This window comes from Saimiri boliviensis, chromosome 19 (genome assembly GCF_048565385.1).
Source record: "Saimiri boliviensis isolate mSaiBol1 chromosome 19, mSaiBol1.pri, whole genome shotgun sequence".
Taxonomy (NCBI): domain Eukaryota; kingdom Metazoa; phylum Chordata; class Mammalia; order Primates; family Cebidae; genus Saimiri; species Saimiri boliviensis.
The window spans coordinates 23402591-23422903 of record NC_133467.1 but is presented as its reverse complement, the minus strand read 5'-3'; the positions used below and the strand labels follow the sequence as shown (position 1 = coordinate 23422903).

Below are 20313 nucleotides of genomic sequence, written 5' to 3'. Positions count from 1 at the left end.
AAGGTGGAAAGTGAGATGGCAGGTGCCTTCTTTCATTCCACAGGTTCTATATCAAAAAGAGCCATACTAGAGGGAACCTGAAGATCACTTGCAAAGAGATGCTACAGACTTTTAAACAACCAGATGCTGTGAGAACTCTATATGAGACGGCACTAGGGGGATGGTGCCAAACCATTACAAACCACCTCCGTGATCCAGTCCTCACCAGGCCTGACCACCAACACTGAGGGTCACACTTCGACATGAGGTTTGGGTGGGGAAACAGAGCCAAACCATATCACCAAGTGTACGAGCATGTACACGGGTTCACACAAAGGGAGATGAATATCACATTCATCAAGTCATTGTTTAACAGCTGTAACAAAATCGGACTCTATTAACAGCAGGTGCCTTGTAACATATTCTGTGTTATTAAAAGTGAGATTTGAGAAAAACTAAAAATTGGGGATACTCATAAAGACATTACGAATGCTAAAAACAAGTGGCTAGATTTGGTAACTTCAATGAGAAATGATTGATAGGCTCTGATACGGTTTGGCTCTGTGTCCCCACCCAAATCTCAACTCAAATTCTAATTCTCCATGTTAGGGAGGGACCTGGTGGGAGGTGACTGGATCATGAGGGCGGATTTCTCCTTTGTTCTTCTGGTGATACTGAGTGAGTTATCACAAGATCTGGTTGTTTGAAAGTGTGCAGCACCTCCCCCTGCTTTCTTTCTCTCCTGCTTCATCATGTGAAGAAGGTGCTTGCTTCTCCTTCGCCCTTCTCCATCCCTCTAAGTTTCCTGAGGATTCCCCAGCCATGTGTGCTGTATAGCCTGTGGAACTGTGAGTCAATTAAACTTCTTTTCTTCATAAATTACCCCATCTCAGGTAGTTCTTTCTAGCAGTGTGAGAATGGGCTAACACAGGCTCAGCATCCCTTTCACTCCATTTCTGGAGTTTGTATGAACCCCTCAAACTTGTGTGGTTCTCCTTTTCAAAATCACCAAATTAAAACTGACTCCTTCACAGAGAGTAGCAAGCGGGTGCCAGAAGCTGTGGGTGGGGGAAACAGGGAGATGCTGGACGAAGGGTATAGACTTTCAGTTGAAGATGACTAAGTTCTGGGGATCTAACATACAATACACTGATTATACTTACTAATACCGCATTGTATACTTGACATTTGCAGAGAGTGGATTTTAAGTGACCTCCCCCTTCCCCACCCAACATACACACAAATAATAACTAATTATGGTCACGGTAATCTTTTTTTTTTTGTTTAAAGACAAGGCCTCACTCTGTCACCCAGACTGCAGTGCAGTGGTACAATCAGGGCTCACAGCAGCCTCAGCCTCCCAGATTCAAGCAATCCTCCCACCTCAGCACACCTCGCCTTCTTCCCATTCCCCACTAGGGGGGACTACAGGCATGCACCACCATGCCCAGCTAACTTTTTCTGGAAGTTTAGTAGAGACGAGATCTCTCTATGCTGTCCAGGCTGATCTCGAACTCCTGGGCTCAAGTGATCTCCCCGCCTTGGCCTCCCAAAGTGCTAGGATTACAGTTGTGAGCCACCACACTGGCTATGATAATCATTTCACAATGTATCCATATATCAAGCCATCATGGTGTACACCTTGAATATGCACAATTTTAATCTGTCTATTATACCTCAATAAAGCTGGAAAACAACGAGGTTCCTTCAGCACAGAGGTGGAAATAAAGAAGCTCTGAAAGTTCAGCTAACTGAAAGGTAGTGTTTCCTTGACTCATCCTCCTGGAGTCTAAGCCTTAGTGGGCAGCTCCACGTTCCATCCGGTGCAAGCTGTAATAGTCGTAATATAAGGGGTCCTGCTTCACTTACTAGTGCAGTGCTGATCACACAGCAGACTTGAAGCAATAGTAAATTGTAGAGAACAAGTAAAGAGAGCTGAACCTGTAAGAACTTGCTCATAGTTTCTGTCTCATTCTATTGGTAGAAGTGAGATACAAGGAAAACCCAATTTCAAAAAGTGAGGAAATAGTCCATCTTTTCACGAGAGGAGCTGTAGAATACCACAGCCATCTTTTTTAGTTACATATCTTCTTCTGTCTCAGTTTTTTACATCCTGTACACTTGCAAAATATGCTCACCTCCTCTGCCAACAACCTCCTATCATTACGGAGTTAGGCTCTGGTTTAAAGTGCAAGTTCTCATCATCAAAATCACTTGCAGGCATGGATGAAGCTCTTTGCGAGTGGCCTTCAGGCTCTCCTCTACTATGGCTCTTTTTTTTTTTTGAGACAGAGTTTCGCTCTTGTTACCCAGGCTGGAGTGCAATGGCGCGATCTCGGCTCACCGCAACCTCTGTCTCTTGGGTTCAAGCAATTCTCCTGCCTCAGCCTCCCGAGTAGCTGGAACTACAGGTGCGCGCCACCATGCCCAGCTAATTTTTGTATTTTTAGTAGAGACGGGGTTTCACCTTGTTGACCAGGATGGTCTTGATCTCTTGACCTCGTGATCCACCCGCCTCGGCCTCCCAAAGTGCTGGGATTACAGGCGTGAGCCACCGCGCCCGGCCTATGGCTCTTCCTGATCTAGAACTTGTGGACTGAAAGAAGGTACCTGCCATCTGACTCTCCACCCTCTCCCAACATATCATGAGATGGCCACGATAATCCAAAGGATACTCCCATGGAAAAACAGATGCATAGTTGTCCTGGGTTCTTAGCAAGTCTGAAATCATGCCAGGAACACGTGTCTGCTCCCTTTAGGTCCAGGGAATGTTCCTTAGAGCTCATTTTCACTTCCTTTGAATAGTTTCACATTATACAATGGTGCCATACTTGTATAAGAGCTATTCCTATAATAAATTCCATATGCTATATCACTCACAGTGGTTCTGTTTTTCTGATCAAACTCTGACTGATACAAGCCCAGCTAAAAAGAGGTGCCCCTGTTAGTCTCAGAATTTTCTTCAGTGGCATTACGCACTGGATTCTGGATCTTAGATCTGTGGATGATCCCTTTGGGGTCAGGAAAGCTTCAGGAGCCACCAGTGGGATTCTGATGTAAGGGATTCCAGGAGATACAAACAAATTTATACCCTTAGAAAAACAACCACTTTCTGTCTAGTTGGAGCTATCTGAGTTGGAAGGCCTCATGGGTCTGGTGCCTACATCATAGCAACAAAGCTTCTAACTATATTTTGGATCAGATTAAACTGTGAACAGTCCAGAGTGATGGTCCAGATCTCCAGTGAATTAAAATAACATTGGTACTTTAAGAAAGGGGCCAAAACATTACACTCGTAAGAAGGTGGCATGGCAGACACTGCACCTCCAGGATTCTAAAGGATGGCCATGTCAACCGGGATCAAAGGGGAACCTGTGATAAGAGAAAAGTACCCTGGCAGGATTTACAGTGGAAACACAATGACTGCTAGTGTGTCACAGATATGAATGCCACCAAAACCTGAAATAAAGTTAAATGTTAGGCTCTGGCTTCCATCCCACATGCCCTCAGAGAAGAAGGACCAAGCTAATTGGCACAATATGTTTAGTTCCAGGTAGTTTCAGTGCAGACAGTACAAGAAGCTGGGTGATTGGTGGGCTGCTGTTGATGGGCTGACTGTACGGTCAAGGAGATGGAAACAAAATGACTACAGAATTAGTCTAAAACCAGCTGTGGAAGAGTAACTATAAAAAGCACCGCTGGCCAGACGCGGTAGCTCACATCTATAATCTCAGCACTTTCGGAGGCCAAGGCGGGCAGAACACCTGAGGTCGGGAGTTTGAGATCAGCCTGACCAACACAGAGAAACCCTGTCTCTACTAAAAATACAAAATTAGCCAGTCTCTACTAAAAATAAGAAATTAGCCAGGTGTGGTGGCACGTGCCTGTAATCCCAGCTACTTGGGAGGCTGAGGCAGGAAAATTGCTTGAACCTGGGAGGAGGAGGTTGCGGTGAGCGGAGATAATGCCGTTGCACTCCAGCCTCGGGCAACAAGAGTGAAACTCTGTCTCAAAAAAAAAAAAAAAAAAAAAAAAAGAAAAAAGAAAAAAGAAAGAAAGAAAAGAAAAGAAAAGAAAAGAAAGCACTGCTAATATATGTAGATACCAACTTGATGAGGTAGAGGTTTATAAATATAATAATGAAAGAGATGCTCTAACTTGAACCAGAAGCTGTAAAAAGGAAAAGTGGGACATTAGGGCTTATTTCTATCACTGAGTCCACTAGATTAGGGAACTAAATGAAGAATATAAAGAGGGTACCACAACCCCTTGGAGAGAATCTGAGGCAATTCCATACTGCATCAAGTAATGATACCCAACCAGATGCAGAAGAGGAAAATTACTTTTCAGAAAGGCTTGTGAGATCTGTCATTGCATTGTTTTTCTTCTTCCTCTGGCGGACGGGACTCAATGGATAGGTCCCCAACCAAAGCAGCAGCATTCCCAGGAGTTGTGTTTCCAAAGAGAAAATGAGCTTGCCCAATAGGGGAGGATAGCTATTTTAGTAAATACCTTCCATTAGAGTCAAACACTTATTTTGCAGGACTAGAGGCCTGATTACTCAAAGAGAGAGGCTTGCCTAAAACTAATGGAAGTATAGCTGGGTGTGGTGCTGGTAGTCCCAGCTACTCAGGGAGGCTGAGACAGGAGAAATGCTTGAACCCAGGAGGCGGAGGTTGCAGCAAGCCAACGTTGTGCGACTGCACTCTAGCCTGGATGACAGAGGGAGACTCCATCTCAAAAAATAAATAAATAAAAATAAATAAATGGAAGTAGTGGTGAAAGCAGAAACAGAAATAGGTAACTAAGAGACCAGTTGACTCATATCTGGTGAAGATGAGCAAGCTAGGAAAAAAAAAAAAGGTCTAAGATATAATGGAGTCTAGTTATATTTACCCTTTGGTGACAATTTTGGCTACATTGTTACACTATACTTTTAATTGTATTAGGGATGATGACAATATTTATGACCAGTTGTGTGACCAGTGGTGCAACTCAATAGCGATTGTGATGACCACTGTGGCAGCTGGTTTTGTGTGTACTATATTTTGTGCTCACAGGTACTCAGGATTGTCGCTTTTGCTGTAGCTGCTTTTAGGCCCACCAATACATGTGATGTGGAAGCAGAACTCCTGCTGCCTGAACTACAAACAGTAATTACAGTTACATTACAACATCAGCATCTGCCACATCTGCTGACCAAATAATACAGACGTATCTACTGGCACAATAACTTCATGCTCACAACATCCTTGCTCTCCCATATAACCTGGACAGGAACCTATCACTAAGGTGGATAAATAAGCACACAGCCAATTCAACAAGCTTCATGTGGGAATTCCTGTGTATTTGCTGGTCTCAGATACTGAGGATATACCTACCAGTTAATTTCCTATAATCTAGCAATTCTCACCCCTGGTTGCACATTAAAATCACCTGGCAGAATATTCTTTTACATAATTAAAAATTTTTTGTGTATCTGTGTCTAGGGCTTTCAACAGATTGCCATGAGAGAGTTGCTCTGCTGCATAGAAAATCCCAAACCCCGATCCAGAAGCAGATCATCTCCAACTGGTTTAGTGCCAGGTTTCCCCATGATTGTGACTTGCATAACAGGCATGGGGGCGGCTGCCTTTCTGGCCACACCCCATTTCCCAGGAGTAAGGGTTCTCTGCGCCTGACCTGGTCCTGGCACTTGGCGGGTACCTGGCAGAACTTTTAAACCACGTGATGTGTGTGTTCCATCCCCAAAGATTATAATTTAGTTGTTTTGAATTGGATCTATATATTTTTGTAAGCTCTACAGATGATTCCACAAAATGCATACTAGTGTAAACAGTGGGGCTCACACTGTGAACTAGTGCAGTGGTTCTCAAAGTGTGGTCCTTGGACCAGAGCCAACAGCAGCCCCCGGGAACTTGTTAGAAATGCAAATTTTTTATCCCCCTCTCCGACCTGCTGAATCACAAACATTGAAGTGTGGCCCAGCAAGCCCACCCAGTGATTCTCACATAAGGTAATGTTTGAGAATCGCTCAACTGGTGAAACAAATTGATGGGGTTTGAGCAAGCATCATTTTATTTCTACTAATCCACAAGAAAGACAATTATCCCCAGCATGAGCTGGGACAGAACTCTGTGGTCTTATGTGATTATTCGTACTTCTTGAGAAGAAATTAGTTTTCCTGAAAATAATGTTTGCTAAACTTCCATGAGAATGAAAATTTCTTCGGGAGAGCTAACATTAGCCACACAGATGGTTGTCCTGATAATACTTAAGTAGAAATTCTTCTCTTCCACCCCTGTCCCTGCTCCCTACTCCCTTTTACCTCAAGACGTGATTCATGGTAGGAGCTTTTGGCTGTGAGACTAGGAAGCTAGGGTATATTTGCCCATGTAGTTACCATTTTCAATGCTCTTCATTTTTCAGTGTAGATTCATAGTTTATCTGGCATCATTTTTTTTCTGCCTGAAAGACTTTCTTTAACATTTGTATTGTGTGGGTCTGCTGGTGAAGAATTCTTTCTGCTTTTGTATCTCTGAAAATATCCTTTTTTCCACTTTAATTTTTGAAAGACATTTTCCCTGGATGTATTAGGGTTTCCCACAGAAACAGAACCGGGAGGACATACAGGCGGCCCTCGTCATAAGATGAGGAATGTCCTGAATGCATATTGTTTTCCCACCATCACAAAGTCAAAAAATCATAAAGGGAAACATTGTAAGTCAGGGACCATCTATATAGACAGGTATAGCTAGATAAAAGCAGATTTATTGGGAATTGGCTTACAAGATTGTGGAGACTGAGAGGTCCCAAAACATGCCATCTGCAAGCTGGAGAAGCAGGAAAGCCAGTGGTGTCACTCACTCTGAGTCCAAAAGCCTAAGGACCCAGGGAGTCAGTGGTGTAACTCAGTATGAGGAGCTGCTGCTGTGAATACCACAGTCCAACGGCCTGAGAACCAGGAGCTCTGTCTGAAGGCAGAAGATCGCTACCTCAGAAAGCAAGCTTTCTCCACCTTTTTGCTCTATTCAAGCCCTCAATGAATTAAATAATACCCACCCACTGTGGTAAGGGCAGGTTTTTTTTGTTTGTTTTTTTTTTTTTTTTAAATTCTTTTTAGACAGTGTCTCACTCTGTTACACAGGCTGGAGTGCAGTGGTGCAATCATAGCTCATTGCAGCCCTGAGCTACTGGGCTCAAGTGATCCTCCTGCCTCGCTTGATAAGGGCTGCATGTGCACACCGCCATGCCCAACTAACTTTTCTATGTTTTGTAGAGACAGGGTCTTGGTATGTTGACCAGGCTGGTCTCAAACTCTGGGCATTAAGCGATCCCCCGCCTCAGCCTCCCAAAGCACTGGGAGTGCAGGCAGGAGCCACCATGCCTGGCTGGCAAATCTTTACTCAGCCTATGGATTCAAATGCTAATCTCTTCCAGAAACACCCTGAGAGACACACCCAGAAATAATGCTTTACCAGCTATCTGGGCATCCCTTACTGTAGCCATATAAAACGTTGTGACATTAAATAACTATCACACTGGGTAAGAATTTTAGATTGACAGGTTTTTTCCCAGTACTTTAAAGATATCGTTTTGCTATCTTCTTGATAGCAAAATAAGAAATTTGCTATCATCCTTGTCATTTTTCTTCTGTATCTAATGTGTCTTTTTAAAATTGCAAACTCAGGTTGTTTTTAACATTTTCTTCTTATCACTTATTCTGAGTATTTGGTCCAGGAGGAATTGTAAGACAACAGTAGAACACAGTGTAAAAACATTTTTTTTGAGATGGAGTTTCACTCTTGTCACCCAGGCTGGAGTGCGGTGGTGTGATCTCACCTCACTGCAACCTCCACCAGAGTAGCTGGGATTACAGATGCTCCCCACCAAGGCTGGCTATTTTTTTTTTTTTTATTTTTTTTTATTTTTAGTAGAGACGGGGTTTCACCATGTTGGCCAGGCTGGTCTCGAATTCCTGACCTCAGGTGATAGTAAACTCATTTCTACATTCAGCATGTGCATTTACAGTTTGAATTGTATCCCTTCCCCAAAATATATGTTGAAGTCTTAACCCCAGGATCTCAGTAAGTAACTTTATTTGGAAATGGGATATTTACAGAGGTAATCAAGTTAAAATGAGGCTAGTAGGGTAGGCCATAATCCAACGACTGCATCCTTATAAGAAAGGGAAATTCGGATACAAGACAGATATGCCAAGGGAAGAAGATGTGAAGACACACAGGGAAGAGACAGCCATGGTACTGGAACACTGCATGTATAAGACAAGGAAGGTCTGGAACTACCAGCAAAAACCAGAAGCTGGGAAGAAGCAAAGAAGGTCTATCCCTTACAGGTCTCAGGGGGAGTAGGGCCCTGCTCATACCTTGATTTCAGACTTCTAGGCTCCAGAAATGTGAGATGATACATTGCCATGCCTGACTTGTATGTTTTATACCATCCAGTTTAGGTGCTTAGCAACCCTAGGAAATTAATACATGCGTGTTTCATACATGTGTTCGATTTGGAGCACTGCACAGGTCTCACTCACTCAACCTCCCTCTGCACAAGCAAGTTACAAGAATTCATCAGGACCAGCAATCCACACCAGGGGTACAGCATGCCAGGTTCGGAGTCCTGCTGGCCCTCCCTTATTCCACTTCATCAAGTGCCTTGTTGTTTGAGCGAATTGCAAGGTTTGCTAGACTGGCTACTGGAAGATGGTGGCTGCTGCCTCAGTGAATTTTTAATGCAAAGGGACTGGTCTCTGAAACCAGGGAACCACCAAGTTCAGTCCAGGCCAAATTGCCAACCTTCCCAATTGTGAGCTAAATAAATGGTTGTTATTTTAAGTCACTATGTTTTGGAATGGCTTATTACACAGGGAAAGATAATAGGGCCCTCTAATAATGCTTGCCTTACTATTTGTATATTTCTCATGTGAATGCATTTATCTCCTTTTGTACTTGAATGAGTTTGGCTGAGTATACAATTGTAAGTTGGCAGTTACTTTCTGTCAGTTCACTGAAACAGTTTTCTACTGTCTGCTAACACAGTTGCTGAGATCTGTTGTCAGACTAATTATAATATCTTTGTAAGTATTCTTTTTCTCTGAATATTTACTGCTGATTGATACACTAAAGTTTCACACTGATGCATCCAGGGTGTGTGAGTGTGTGTATGTGTGTATCCTGTCTTGAAAATGTTTCCTTCCTCATTCGGAAGATACATATTTCTTTTGTTAAGTCGGTAAATTCTCTATTTTCTCTTTAAGTATTGCCTCACCCTCTCTATTTTCTTCTTCCAGAACTCTGTATTTCTCTCTCCCCTACTCCCTTTTTGCCTTCTGAGAACAAGGTTTAATGATGACTCAGAATTATGATTATAATCATTTTTAAAGTACTACCAATTCTACCACACTGTGTAGGAATTACTGACATTTTCCCCCTTTAATTTCCGAAAAACCAAAGTGACTAACCATACCTGGACTTAGCTGAGGAAGTGAAATGCATTTCCTTATTAATAATTACCACAGAAAAGCACACTTAGCTTACATTTCAAGTTGTCTTCAGTAAAGTCCGTTTTGCTTGCAATAGCTGTATTTTCCTGATTGCTCTTCCCGGAATTCTGTTCTCGGTAATAGACAAGACGTGAAAAAGTCTTGCTTTTCCCTTTCTGTGCCTTGGGAGCGTCTGGCCCGAGGAAGCCTTGCAGGTGAAGGCGATCAGAGGCGTAATGGGCAATGTAATAGAGCTCTGCATGGCAGCTGGGCTGAGAATTTCCACTCCTGGTTTCTTTTGCTTTCACCTGGGAGATTTACCCTAGTCTTTTTCTTTTTCCCTCTTTACCTGACAAAGTAAATGTTTTCTCAGCTGAACATGTGAGTGTGGTTTCCAATCCTGAGATGTAGAAGTAGGCCCAAGTCGCCGCATCACCCAAGGGCCGCGCCCACACGCCTGTTCTCACAGCTTTCTCCTCTGTGCTGGTCCGGACCTCCGTGGCTCCCATGCTTCTCTCCCGATGCCAATGAGGCCCAAAGGCGAAGGGGAGGGAGCCCAGCGCTGGCGACCTCATCCCCGGGCTAGCCATGTCTTTTAATTCCTTTCATTTCTTATTATCTCAGTGCTGCATTCTGGCTTTAAAAAATCTGGCTTTATTTCCTCTTCATCTGTATCCCATCTGTTTCACTCTTCCATTGAAATTATTAAACTATTTTATATCTAGAATTTTTAATTTTGCTTATGTCCAACCTTTCCTGTTTGTCCTTTAGTTTTTATGTTTGTTTGCTTTTTTCAAGTAGAATTGATAATTTTTAAAATATGAAAACACTGAACTATTCTCAAAACCCATTATGAATTATAGTATCTCTCCACTTCTTGCTATCTAAATCTACATTATAAAAACAAATGAATAATTCGGAACTAAGCATCCAAGAGAGTGAAATATTCTGTTACTTAGTTTTCCTTAATAAGACTTTTAATTAGCTTTGCCATACCTTAGATACTAAATGTATGAAGAATAAAAGTAAAAAGCCAAATGCTAATCTTGTATCACTGCTTGTCTTGAAACCTCCATATACCACTTGGGAAAAAGTAGGAAGGCAGTTTCTATTTCTCTCGTTTTATGACCTAAAATATAAAATCCTGAAAACCAGGTAGCTCATAACGATTAATCTTGGAAGAAGAAACAGATTCTGAAAGCAGGTCTTCAGTTGGGTTGAAGAAAAAGCACTCTCTTTTCTGTGGGACCTTCTGACGATTTGGTCTCATCTTAGAATTCTAAAGATTCTTGAGTATTTCTGGTGGCATACAGCAAGTTAGCTCTGCCATGCAGGCCAAGTGAGAGCCTTGTGACTGTTGGCTCTTGTAATAATTAGCAAGTTATTTGTGTGATATCTCTCTTATTACTGAAATCTCTGTAAAGTCATGACAAATCATAGTTTTAGAGCAGTGCTCTCTTCCCAGGTCCTGAGTGGAAGGAGCAGTGGTTCTCCCATGTGGAGGGCAGCTGTGATCTCATGAGGATGATGAACACAGAGAAAGCCGTGTTGGGGGAAGAGGAGGAACCAGAATATGAGAAACTTACTCCTGGCCCTATGTGAGAAAGCACCTTAGTGAACTTTCAGAAAGAGCAAAGAACTCTGGAAAAATAATTTCCAGTTATAAATCAGGGCTTGAAGCCACGGCAACTTAGTTATTAAAATAGATCTGACCTGAATTTGCAGTCAACATCTAGTGAGGATGGGATGGGATATTTGTCTCAAAACATAAATGGTATTTACTAGTGGTCCTAGGTTTTCTGTATTCCAACTAGGAAGACGTGAATTCAAACCACTGAAGAAACTATAACTATAAATAACTTGGGACATATGTTCCATTATTAATTGAAAACATATAGTTAATAAACTTTGGGAAGGAAACTTTCAGATACATGGCATGGAATATGAAGGTGATGTTCTTTTTATAAATGTTAAAGGTAGCACATATTATATGAATTACTCAAGAGTTTACAAGCAGAAAAAAAGGATGAGAAAACAATAAAACTCATGTGCACCCTATATTAACATGTTAATTCCTAGTGAAATGTGTGAAATATAAACACATGACTTTCACTTGTTTTCACTTTATGCTTTTTAATAGAAATTAAATTAGTCACTTAATGTACATAATGCAGTGTTTGTTTTCCAGTCTAGTAGCTTTTCAACATTCAGTTTTCAGGCTCATGGGAAATGTTACTCAGCATCAAGATGTGATTTGATGAGTGAACAGTGTATCAACTGTACTTAACAGAAGACAGAAGGGGCTGGGGCTAATCTGCAGCTAACGACATATAAAAATAAAAAGAAACACAGACGCACAATAACATCAACATGCATTATTAGGCAAAGATCCCAAATTAACACAACCCACACAGATTTCTTCTAAGCGGAGATTATGCATGGAAACGGATACTTTATCAAGATCCATAGACATAGTAGTAAGGTTCATCAGGGCGGAATCCATATGCTGTGACAGGGCGTCCAAGAATGCCAACTGGTTGGCTGAAGCCATCCATTCCAAGGCTAAAAAAGAGAGAAAGGAATGACAAGCTACGTTTTTCATCACACATCCACAATGCAGGTTAAGTAAGAGGCATAGATTTTTACACCATCAAGATTCTCTTCCTGGCAGAGATAGTGATTTATGTGGATATCATGAATTTTTTTCTTAAGGTTAATAGAGCCATTAAAAGTGTGTATAATAAAGTACTTCTAATAATTTGTGTTAAAAGTATGGGAAACCTCTGTCAGTAGGTACTATTCTAAACAGAGTGGAAGAATCAAGTCAGAAAAGTTTTATTTAATAAATTACTTATATATGGCTCTTAAGCAAAACTATGAAGAGATTTTACATGCTAGCAATGATCAGTAATATATTGCTAGGGAATAATAAAGGTAAAACTGTAATAAAGTACCATTTATAATGTCTTTTCATATGAAGATATAGGCTAATTCCACTTTTAGTAAAAGCACGTGTTTGAGTAATAGCCGTAAACTCTCATGCAGGGCCAAATCATACCATAAGCCCATGATTAAAAGAACAAGATAAGGAATTTGACAAAATTTGAAAATTAGTCAGATTTGATCTGCAAATCCTTCCTCTGATTCCTCAATGCAAACAATTACTAAAAGTATATATTTCTTTTGAGTGACAGCAAGACAACTGTGGTTCAACTTATTCTGTGGAAATAATAGAAACTCAAAAGATAACATTTAGAATTGTAAAATATGTTAAACTTCAGGATTATTATTTTTAAAAGATTATTTTTTGGTCTATTAATACATTATTTAGAGGAAAATCTATTCTTCAGAGCCATTTTTAAAGGTCAGAGAATTATCCAACACTTAGAAAAATGACAAAATATTTATTTTGCCAGGCAGAATATGGTGGCCTTAACATGCTCATGCATAGCTCATGCAGTGAATGCTAGTGAGCTTGACTTCCAATCAAAGGAAACCATTTGTAATGCAGAAATGTAAACTTTGAAAAAATAAAGTATGTTTAAATGATTTGAGTTTGCACTACATAAGGAGATGGAAAAATAATTTTCTCTCAATAGCAAAAGCTGAATATGATTAAAATATATATTGACATAGGCACTAACTTCCTGTCACACTCAGAGTGAGATTAAGTTGACACACTTTGGAAGTAACTATTAAAACGTTAAGGTTTTTAAATAAATGTGTGTATATGCATGTGTGTGTGCACGCGCTTGTGTGTATTAAGATGGAACTAAAGAGTAAATGAAAAGAGCCACAGTATATATAACCCATACTGGTCTGGTGACTCTACCCTTTAGGCAAATGGAAGTTATGAAATACAAGTTTCAGGTTAGCTTTTGTACTGAGTGATCCTGGACAAAATTTATTGTTTTGGGCTCCTTCATCAAAACTCTGTTTATAGTTTCTCAAAGTTGGTTGAAATTTTTAACTCTGCATTTTATTTTGAAATGGCAAAAATATAAGCACCTTTTCTTTGGTCTCATGGGAAGAGAGACTAAATTTTGTGATAAGGTAATCAAGAGTAGCTTAAAAGATGTTTCAGAAATTATTGGAGTCAGTGAACTAAGAGTCACCAGTATCAGCTTAAAATTAGAGAAGTTATTGAAAACTTTTCTCTGCAAGCACTAAGGCTAACAAGTAATCATATATCTAAGAACTCTCAATTATGTAACTGTTGATTATATTTTTTGGATTTCAACTTGTTCCTTCTTTATCTTTCTGCTTATTACTGTCTTCAACCAATCCTTATCTTTTTTTAGCAACTCTTTTGAGGTCAAACAGCAGTAAACTTAGGTTAAACTCAAGTTAATCTTATGCTTGTTTCTCAATCTAGGGGCTAGAGCAAGATCTCTTTCAATAATTTGAAAACAAGAGGCATATGTGGGACAGTGAGGAAACATGCAAAGGCAACTTCAACACAGAGTATGTCACAGACGACTTGTTAGCAGTATCACTTGATTCTATCAAAAGAAGACAGTCCTCAGAAGGGAGTTCACCGGTTCTTGGCACAGAACAAGGAACCTCTCAGCTACAATGCTGGTTGTAGCAATCCAAGCAACTGCATGGTGATCTGGTGACTAACACCATAAGGAGTATCTGGCCTTTTTTGCAGGTTGGTTCTCATTCAGGAAGGGGATTTAACATTCTCAGAGTCTGAGGCCATTCTACATTCAACTTGCAAAATTCTCCCACTTCTATTTCTATGAATAATAGGCAAAATATTGATCATTGTTTTCCCAGGTAATTTGCCAACAGGGTAAATAATACACTTAGATATTACCTAATCCACCTGATGGCTATAACCTTCATTGTACAGTAACAAATGGATATTGTTTTTTCTTTTTAAAAGATGTCATGCACATTGTTGATAAGAATCTACAGCCCCAAGTCGGTGAAAGACTGACCCTCGAGCACTGATGAGTCTGAATTTCTGAACCTGTAAATCTCTGGCCTTGAACAGTAAGGTCTTTAGGTTACTATGGTAAAGATCTATTTATACAGTCAATAGTTCACCTAAAGACATCTGTGTGTATTACAGTGTAGAGGACATCATTCGATTTTTTGAATTTCTATATACAAATATCATTTGGGGAAAAGGAATAAAATTTGAAACCAAACTCTAAAATGATCTTTTCTAGAATTCTTCATGTATCACAGATGGACTTGCTGTTTAAAAAAAATTTTTTTAAACATTATGACCAGTTTGGAGAGTACTTTGACACAGGTCCTGGGTCCTTCTGTATTATGAAAAATCAACTATATCTACAGAAATAATATATTTTTAATTAAATTCACTGTGAAACATAATAGTTTGTTTCTTTAATCTCTCTTACTTGGTTCTTTCTAATACAATGGGGGGAAATTAGGCTTTCCAGGATGCTAAAACCTGGAGATATTCTGGTGGAATATGTAGATATAGATACTTTACTTTTTTCCCTGGAAAAAGGATATAGCCTTGGTAATGCTGAGTTTAGTTCAAAACCTGGAGAGTTTTCCTTTAAACAGTAGCAGACAGATTCTTCATGTAGGTCCTTGAAGGAGACAGAAACTATGAATGTTAAAAGGCAGTGCTGCTGCAAAGATTGTGCTTTCCAGATCTGGAAAGACTTGACTCAAGCAGTGTGTCACAGGAACTTGCATGCCCTCGCTAGGGGCCCTGAGAAGCAAGGGAAACTAAGCTATAATAACATGCCACATCTGCTCTTGCCTTATGTGATCATTTTGCTTCAGAAAACAGTTTGTATATTTGGTTATTTATGAGTACATTGGAATTAATCCAATCTTGTAGTGTGCGTATCTCTGTATGTACGTATTTTCTTCCTACTACTCCTAACCCACATAAAAAGTGGTGTGTACCTCTAGATTAGTATATGCCACTATTATAGTACCTTTTCTTTACAGGATTAGTTAGTGTCATTTCACCTTAATCCTTAATGTTCAGAAAACATATTTTGGACCTTTAAATTACCAAAATACAATGTCTCTTGCTGAAAATACATAATTCTGCCCCAAAGAAAATGGTTCTTGTTTATTGTGAAAGGATAACTAGGAAAAGTAAGGCCAAAAAGTCAATGCCATTACATTTTATTTCCTAAGAAAAATGATTTTTGGGTCCTTAGAAAGAAAAATGACACATTCTTTAAGAGAGAAAAATTATATTTAAAACCCAACAAGTAGAAAACCACATCTAGAGTGTGTTTTTTAAATAAGCAAATTTAGAAATCTAAATAGCATTCAGCAAGCAGAAGACTGATTTTTCTCTAATATTTACAGGACTTCAAACACATTTTTAATAGCAATCATTATAATTCTAAACTTGAGATGATTCAGAGCAGGAAAAAGGAAATCTGGAAATGACAAGTGATGCTTCACATGCAGCACATTACAAGGGAATGGCAGCCAGTAAAGAATCCCAGGCACTCACAGGCTCTTATTAAATTTCTGTGCCAGAGTTGACATTCCTGTAGAAAGAGAAGAAAATCACCTACCTCTGGCTGTTTGTGAGGCTTAATTAGTGCATATTTGTAAAGCACTTTGAAATCCTTGGATGAAAAGTGCTGCATAAGTGAAAAGTATCATTATTTTATTAAAATGAGATAAAAGCAACACAAGCCTTTTTCTTCTTTGAAATTCCTAAGTCAGCAATATCAACGTAGAGGAAGTAATGAATTTATTAGTAAATGGCTACAAAAAAGAACAAATGCAGGCCAAATTATTTTTTCATAGGCTCATGGAAATCTTTGACTTGGCAACATTTTAAGAAATAATCTTGACTACACTTTTATTCACAACATCCTCGACAAGGTCTATCCAGCTCTTGTCTAAACACCTCCAGAAAGGAAGTGTTCACTACTTTGTCAAGGCAGTTCATTCCATTTATGGATATGTAAAACTGCTGGAAAGTTCTTTACGACACATCTCTAAAATGCAGTTCAATTAGTCTTAGAATTACCCACTGAAACCACACACAGAGTCTAATTCTTCTGTGATGTGACTGCTTCACAACCCTCGTTTACTCAAGCCCCATTACATGGTCTTAAGTCTTCTTTACCATCTCATTTGCTCTCTGAAATCAGTTCCATTTTCTAGTGTGTGTCTTCAAATGAAGAAGCTAAAATTAACATAATACTTATGACGTGGTCTGAAATCAGTATAGAATATAAGATCCTATATCTGACCTTATACTATTGTAGGCTAAAACTGTATTGACCTTAAACAAAAATGTTAAGAAGACATTATCACATAGTAGCCTAATATTGACTGCTTATAATTGACTGTGTATATATGTGTGTATATATATACAACATTGAGTTGTATATAGTAATATTGAATTATACAGTTATATGTAACATTAAGTTTTATATATAATTGTGTGTACACACACACACACACATTCAAAAATTTACTTATAACTACCATGCTGAATTTCATCTTTTTAGTCTGAGTTTGTCTTTAGGAATTCTATTCATCCCAAGACAAAATCATTTATGACTACATATATATAAATAGGTAACAGTGATTTTTCTTAACAACCCAGTCTTTGTGATCCATCAGGCAATACTGAAGGCTGGAATTCTTTTGGAATTATCAAGTTAAGAAATTTAACATGAGCTGTCATGGGAAGAAACTTTCCAGGGCATTATAAAACTATGAAATTATTTCTTCATAATTTTTTGGAATACTTCATTCTTTTTGTCAATTTCTCCAATATATTGATTATAGAATCAAAATCAGCATGTGTATGTTTCTAAGTAGATTGTTAAGTGATCATCAGGGTAATTTCAGCTTAAGGATGATTTGTCATGGGAAATTTAGGTCTATTATAATTTAGGTCTAGTATACCACCTGCCCATCCATCTATCTATCCAAGTAGTATAAACATTTACTGAGTTCCTACAATGTGGTAAGTATAGTTATTGAAGCCAAGGAAAAAACAAGGTGCTGGGAAGGCAATAATAAATAAGACATAGTCCTTGACTATAAGGATTGGAGGCACCTAACATGGAACAAATATTCTGATAATAACCTGATGTCACACTACCCTAGCATATGTATAAATTGTTAAGGAAGAAAAGACGAGGGCCAAATATTTAATATAAGATAGGTACAAATTGCTACAGAAGAATCTTTGCAGTTAGATACTCTTCATACAAAATACTTTGATTTTAATGCATCTGTTACTTCCTGATGTATTTTGTTATTGTATTTCTCTCCCATTAGAATGTAAACACCATGTAGGGCAAGGACTGTCTTGTCCATTGCAATATCCCTAGCATTTAGTATTGTATCTGACATGGAGTGGTCATTCAAAAAATATATGAATTTATGAATGAATGAGTCTTAAAGGACAAGTAAGATTTCACAGGTGAAGAGAGGCAGAAATCCTGATGGGGCAGATTGAGCAACAGATAGGAGTGGCTGAAGAAAAACAAAAGGTTTGTCATGGTTAAAGTCTTAGATTTATGATACAAGCAAGTGGCAGGAGATTAGGCTAGAAAGGGAGGTTAGGACTAGATATTGAAGTTTTTCATACATGCTGCTAAGAACTGGTGATTTCTGGAGAGTTTTCAATGGTTCCTAAGACAGAGAATGACCTAATTCTATGTTTTATAAAGATAATTGTAGTAGGAATGGGGGTCGAGAGGCGAAATCATGAACACTGAAGAAACTATTACAGCTGTCCAAATGTGAAGTAATGAGAACCTACAGAGGGGCACTGGCAGAAATAACAATGATCAATACGCAACATTTTACAACAATGTTATCTTTTCTCTTTTGAAATAGTTTATTTTTTATTTTTATTTTTCAGTCCAGGTGCAGTGGCTCATGCTTAAAATCCCAGCACTTTAGGAGGCTGAGGTAGATTGCTTGAGTCCAAAAGCTCAAGACTTGGTGAAACCCCGTTTCTACAAAAATACAGAAAATTAGCTGGGCATGGTGGTTCACACCTTGGTCCCAGCTACTTAGGGGACTGAGGCAGGAGGATCACTTGAGCCCAGGAGGTTGAGACTGCCGTGAACCACAATCACTACTGCACTCCAGCCTGGGTGAGAGAGTGAGACCCTGTCTCAAAGAAAAAAAAATTATTTTTTACTTATATTTACATGTTGGGGACTGAGACTAAAGGGGAAGAATTTCAAAACTGGCTGGAAATTTTAAAGGTTATAGTTATTGGACTGGAACAAATTTTGTCCCCTTAGTATTAGAATATGCTTCATCAAATCACTGAGATGCTGTGATGTTCCACATAGATGAAATCAGATTCTAGAAGTTTTCCTCTATCTTCTACAAACTACTCTGGAAAAAGAGAATATTTTCTCCTTGAAATTCTTACAAGAAGAAGAAGTGTGCAGACTGAATGAAATAATGAGTATAAAACAATACCTAACACAAGTAAAATGATGTATTATTACATTGAGATCTAAATGTTTGTCATTTATAGATCAACCACTAGATGGAGAGCTTGTCTTACTACTGAGTATCAGGTACTTTTACAACGTTTCAAAGAAAGGATTATCAAATTTAAATTTCTCAGCACATTTAATATCCACAGAATGTGGCGTCCATTGCTTTTGCAGATAATTAATATCCAGTTTTATGATTATGAAATAATTTACAGCTAAATAGAAATACCTATCAGTTCCCCACCATTTTTAAAAACAAAAACAACAACCACAACAAAAAACAAAAAGAAATACCTATCAGTTACAGGCAAAAAAAAGTTTTGTGAATGTTGGGTGCCTAAGAAAATAGGTTATAAAATGCTAATTGTTCTGGACACTGAAAAATGTAATATGCATGCATGTCAAGGTACTATTACTATAATACACTTTCTAAAATTTTTCATTGAATCGATATTAATGGCATTTTGTTTCTATAAATCTACATGTAATAAATATATTATTTTAAGTTGCTCGAAGGTATTACTCATTCCTTTGGACTTAAATTTTTGTATTGTTGAGAAAATGAAATCTAAGAGCAAGGTTACGCAGTCTTCTAATGAGTTTCACCAACATATATCGAGTTTAGTTGTCATTTTCCATTTAGTTTTATTCTTAATCTTTTATATGCATAATTATACATTTTCCTTATAATAAAAATAAATGGCTAAAGCATCTTAAAGAATCTTATTAATGAATTCAAAGTAGTATTTTTTTTCCAAAAATCAAGGGCAAATTATATGAGTAGTGGGAGGCTGTACTTAAAATACTCATCTGAAGTTTATTAAAAACAATTTTTTAAAGGACATCTGTCAGTTCTAAGAGTTAACACCTTGGGGAAAATCCTTTCAATTTAGTTACTACACTGAGATACTTCAGATAAAAACTAATTTGTAGTAATGATGAAGGGAACATGCATAAAATAGACACTGACTGGCCAGGTGTGGTAGCTCACACCTGTAATCCCAGCAATTTGGGAGGCTAAGGGAGGCGGATCACCTGAGGTGGGGAGTTTGAGACCAGCCTGACCAACATGGAGAAACCCCATCTCTACTAAAAAAAATACAAAATTAGCCGGGCATGGTGGCATATGCCTGTAATCCTAGCTACTCAGGAGGCTGAGGCAGGAGAATCACTCGAACCCAGGAGGCAGAGGTCGTGGTGAGCACAGATCACTCCATTGCACTCCAATCTGGGCAACAAGCGAAATTCCATCTCAGAAAAAAAGTCACTGATTTATTCCAAATGGTAAAGAAATTCTACTTCACTGACTCTCTAATTTCATTCAAGTTATACTTTTCTTATACATCTTAATCTGTTGATTAACCTGCCTCCAGAGTAATATTTTAGTGA

At 38.8% G+C, this 20313-nt stretch overlaps 1 protein-coding gene across 1 annotated transcript in view; it reads right to left on the bottom strand.

Annotated features, from left to right (window-relative positions):
* Nucleotides 1-11591: 11591 nt before the first annotated feature.
* The window catches only part of KIFAP3 (kinesin associated protein 3), a 149960-nt gene continuing 141238 nt past the window's right edge, over nucleotides 11592-20313 (bottom strand). Inside the window, exon 20 of the mRNA XM_074389807.1 lies at nucleotides 11592-12040. Within this exon, the coding sequence (XP_074245908.1) occupies nucleotides 11935-12040 (106 nt within the window). The 3' untranslated portion in view covers nucleotides 11592-11934. The remainder of the gene's footprint in view (nucleotides 12041-20313) is intronic.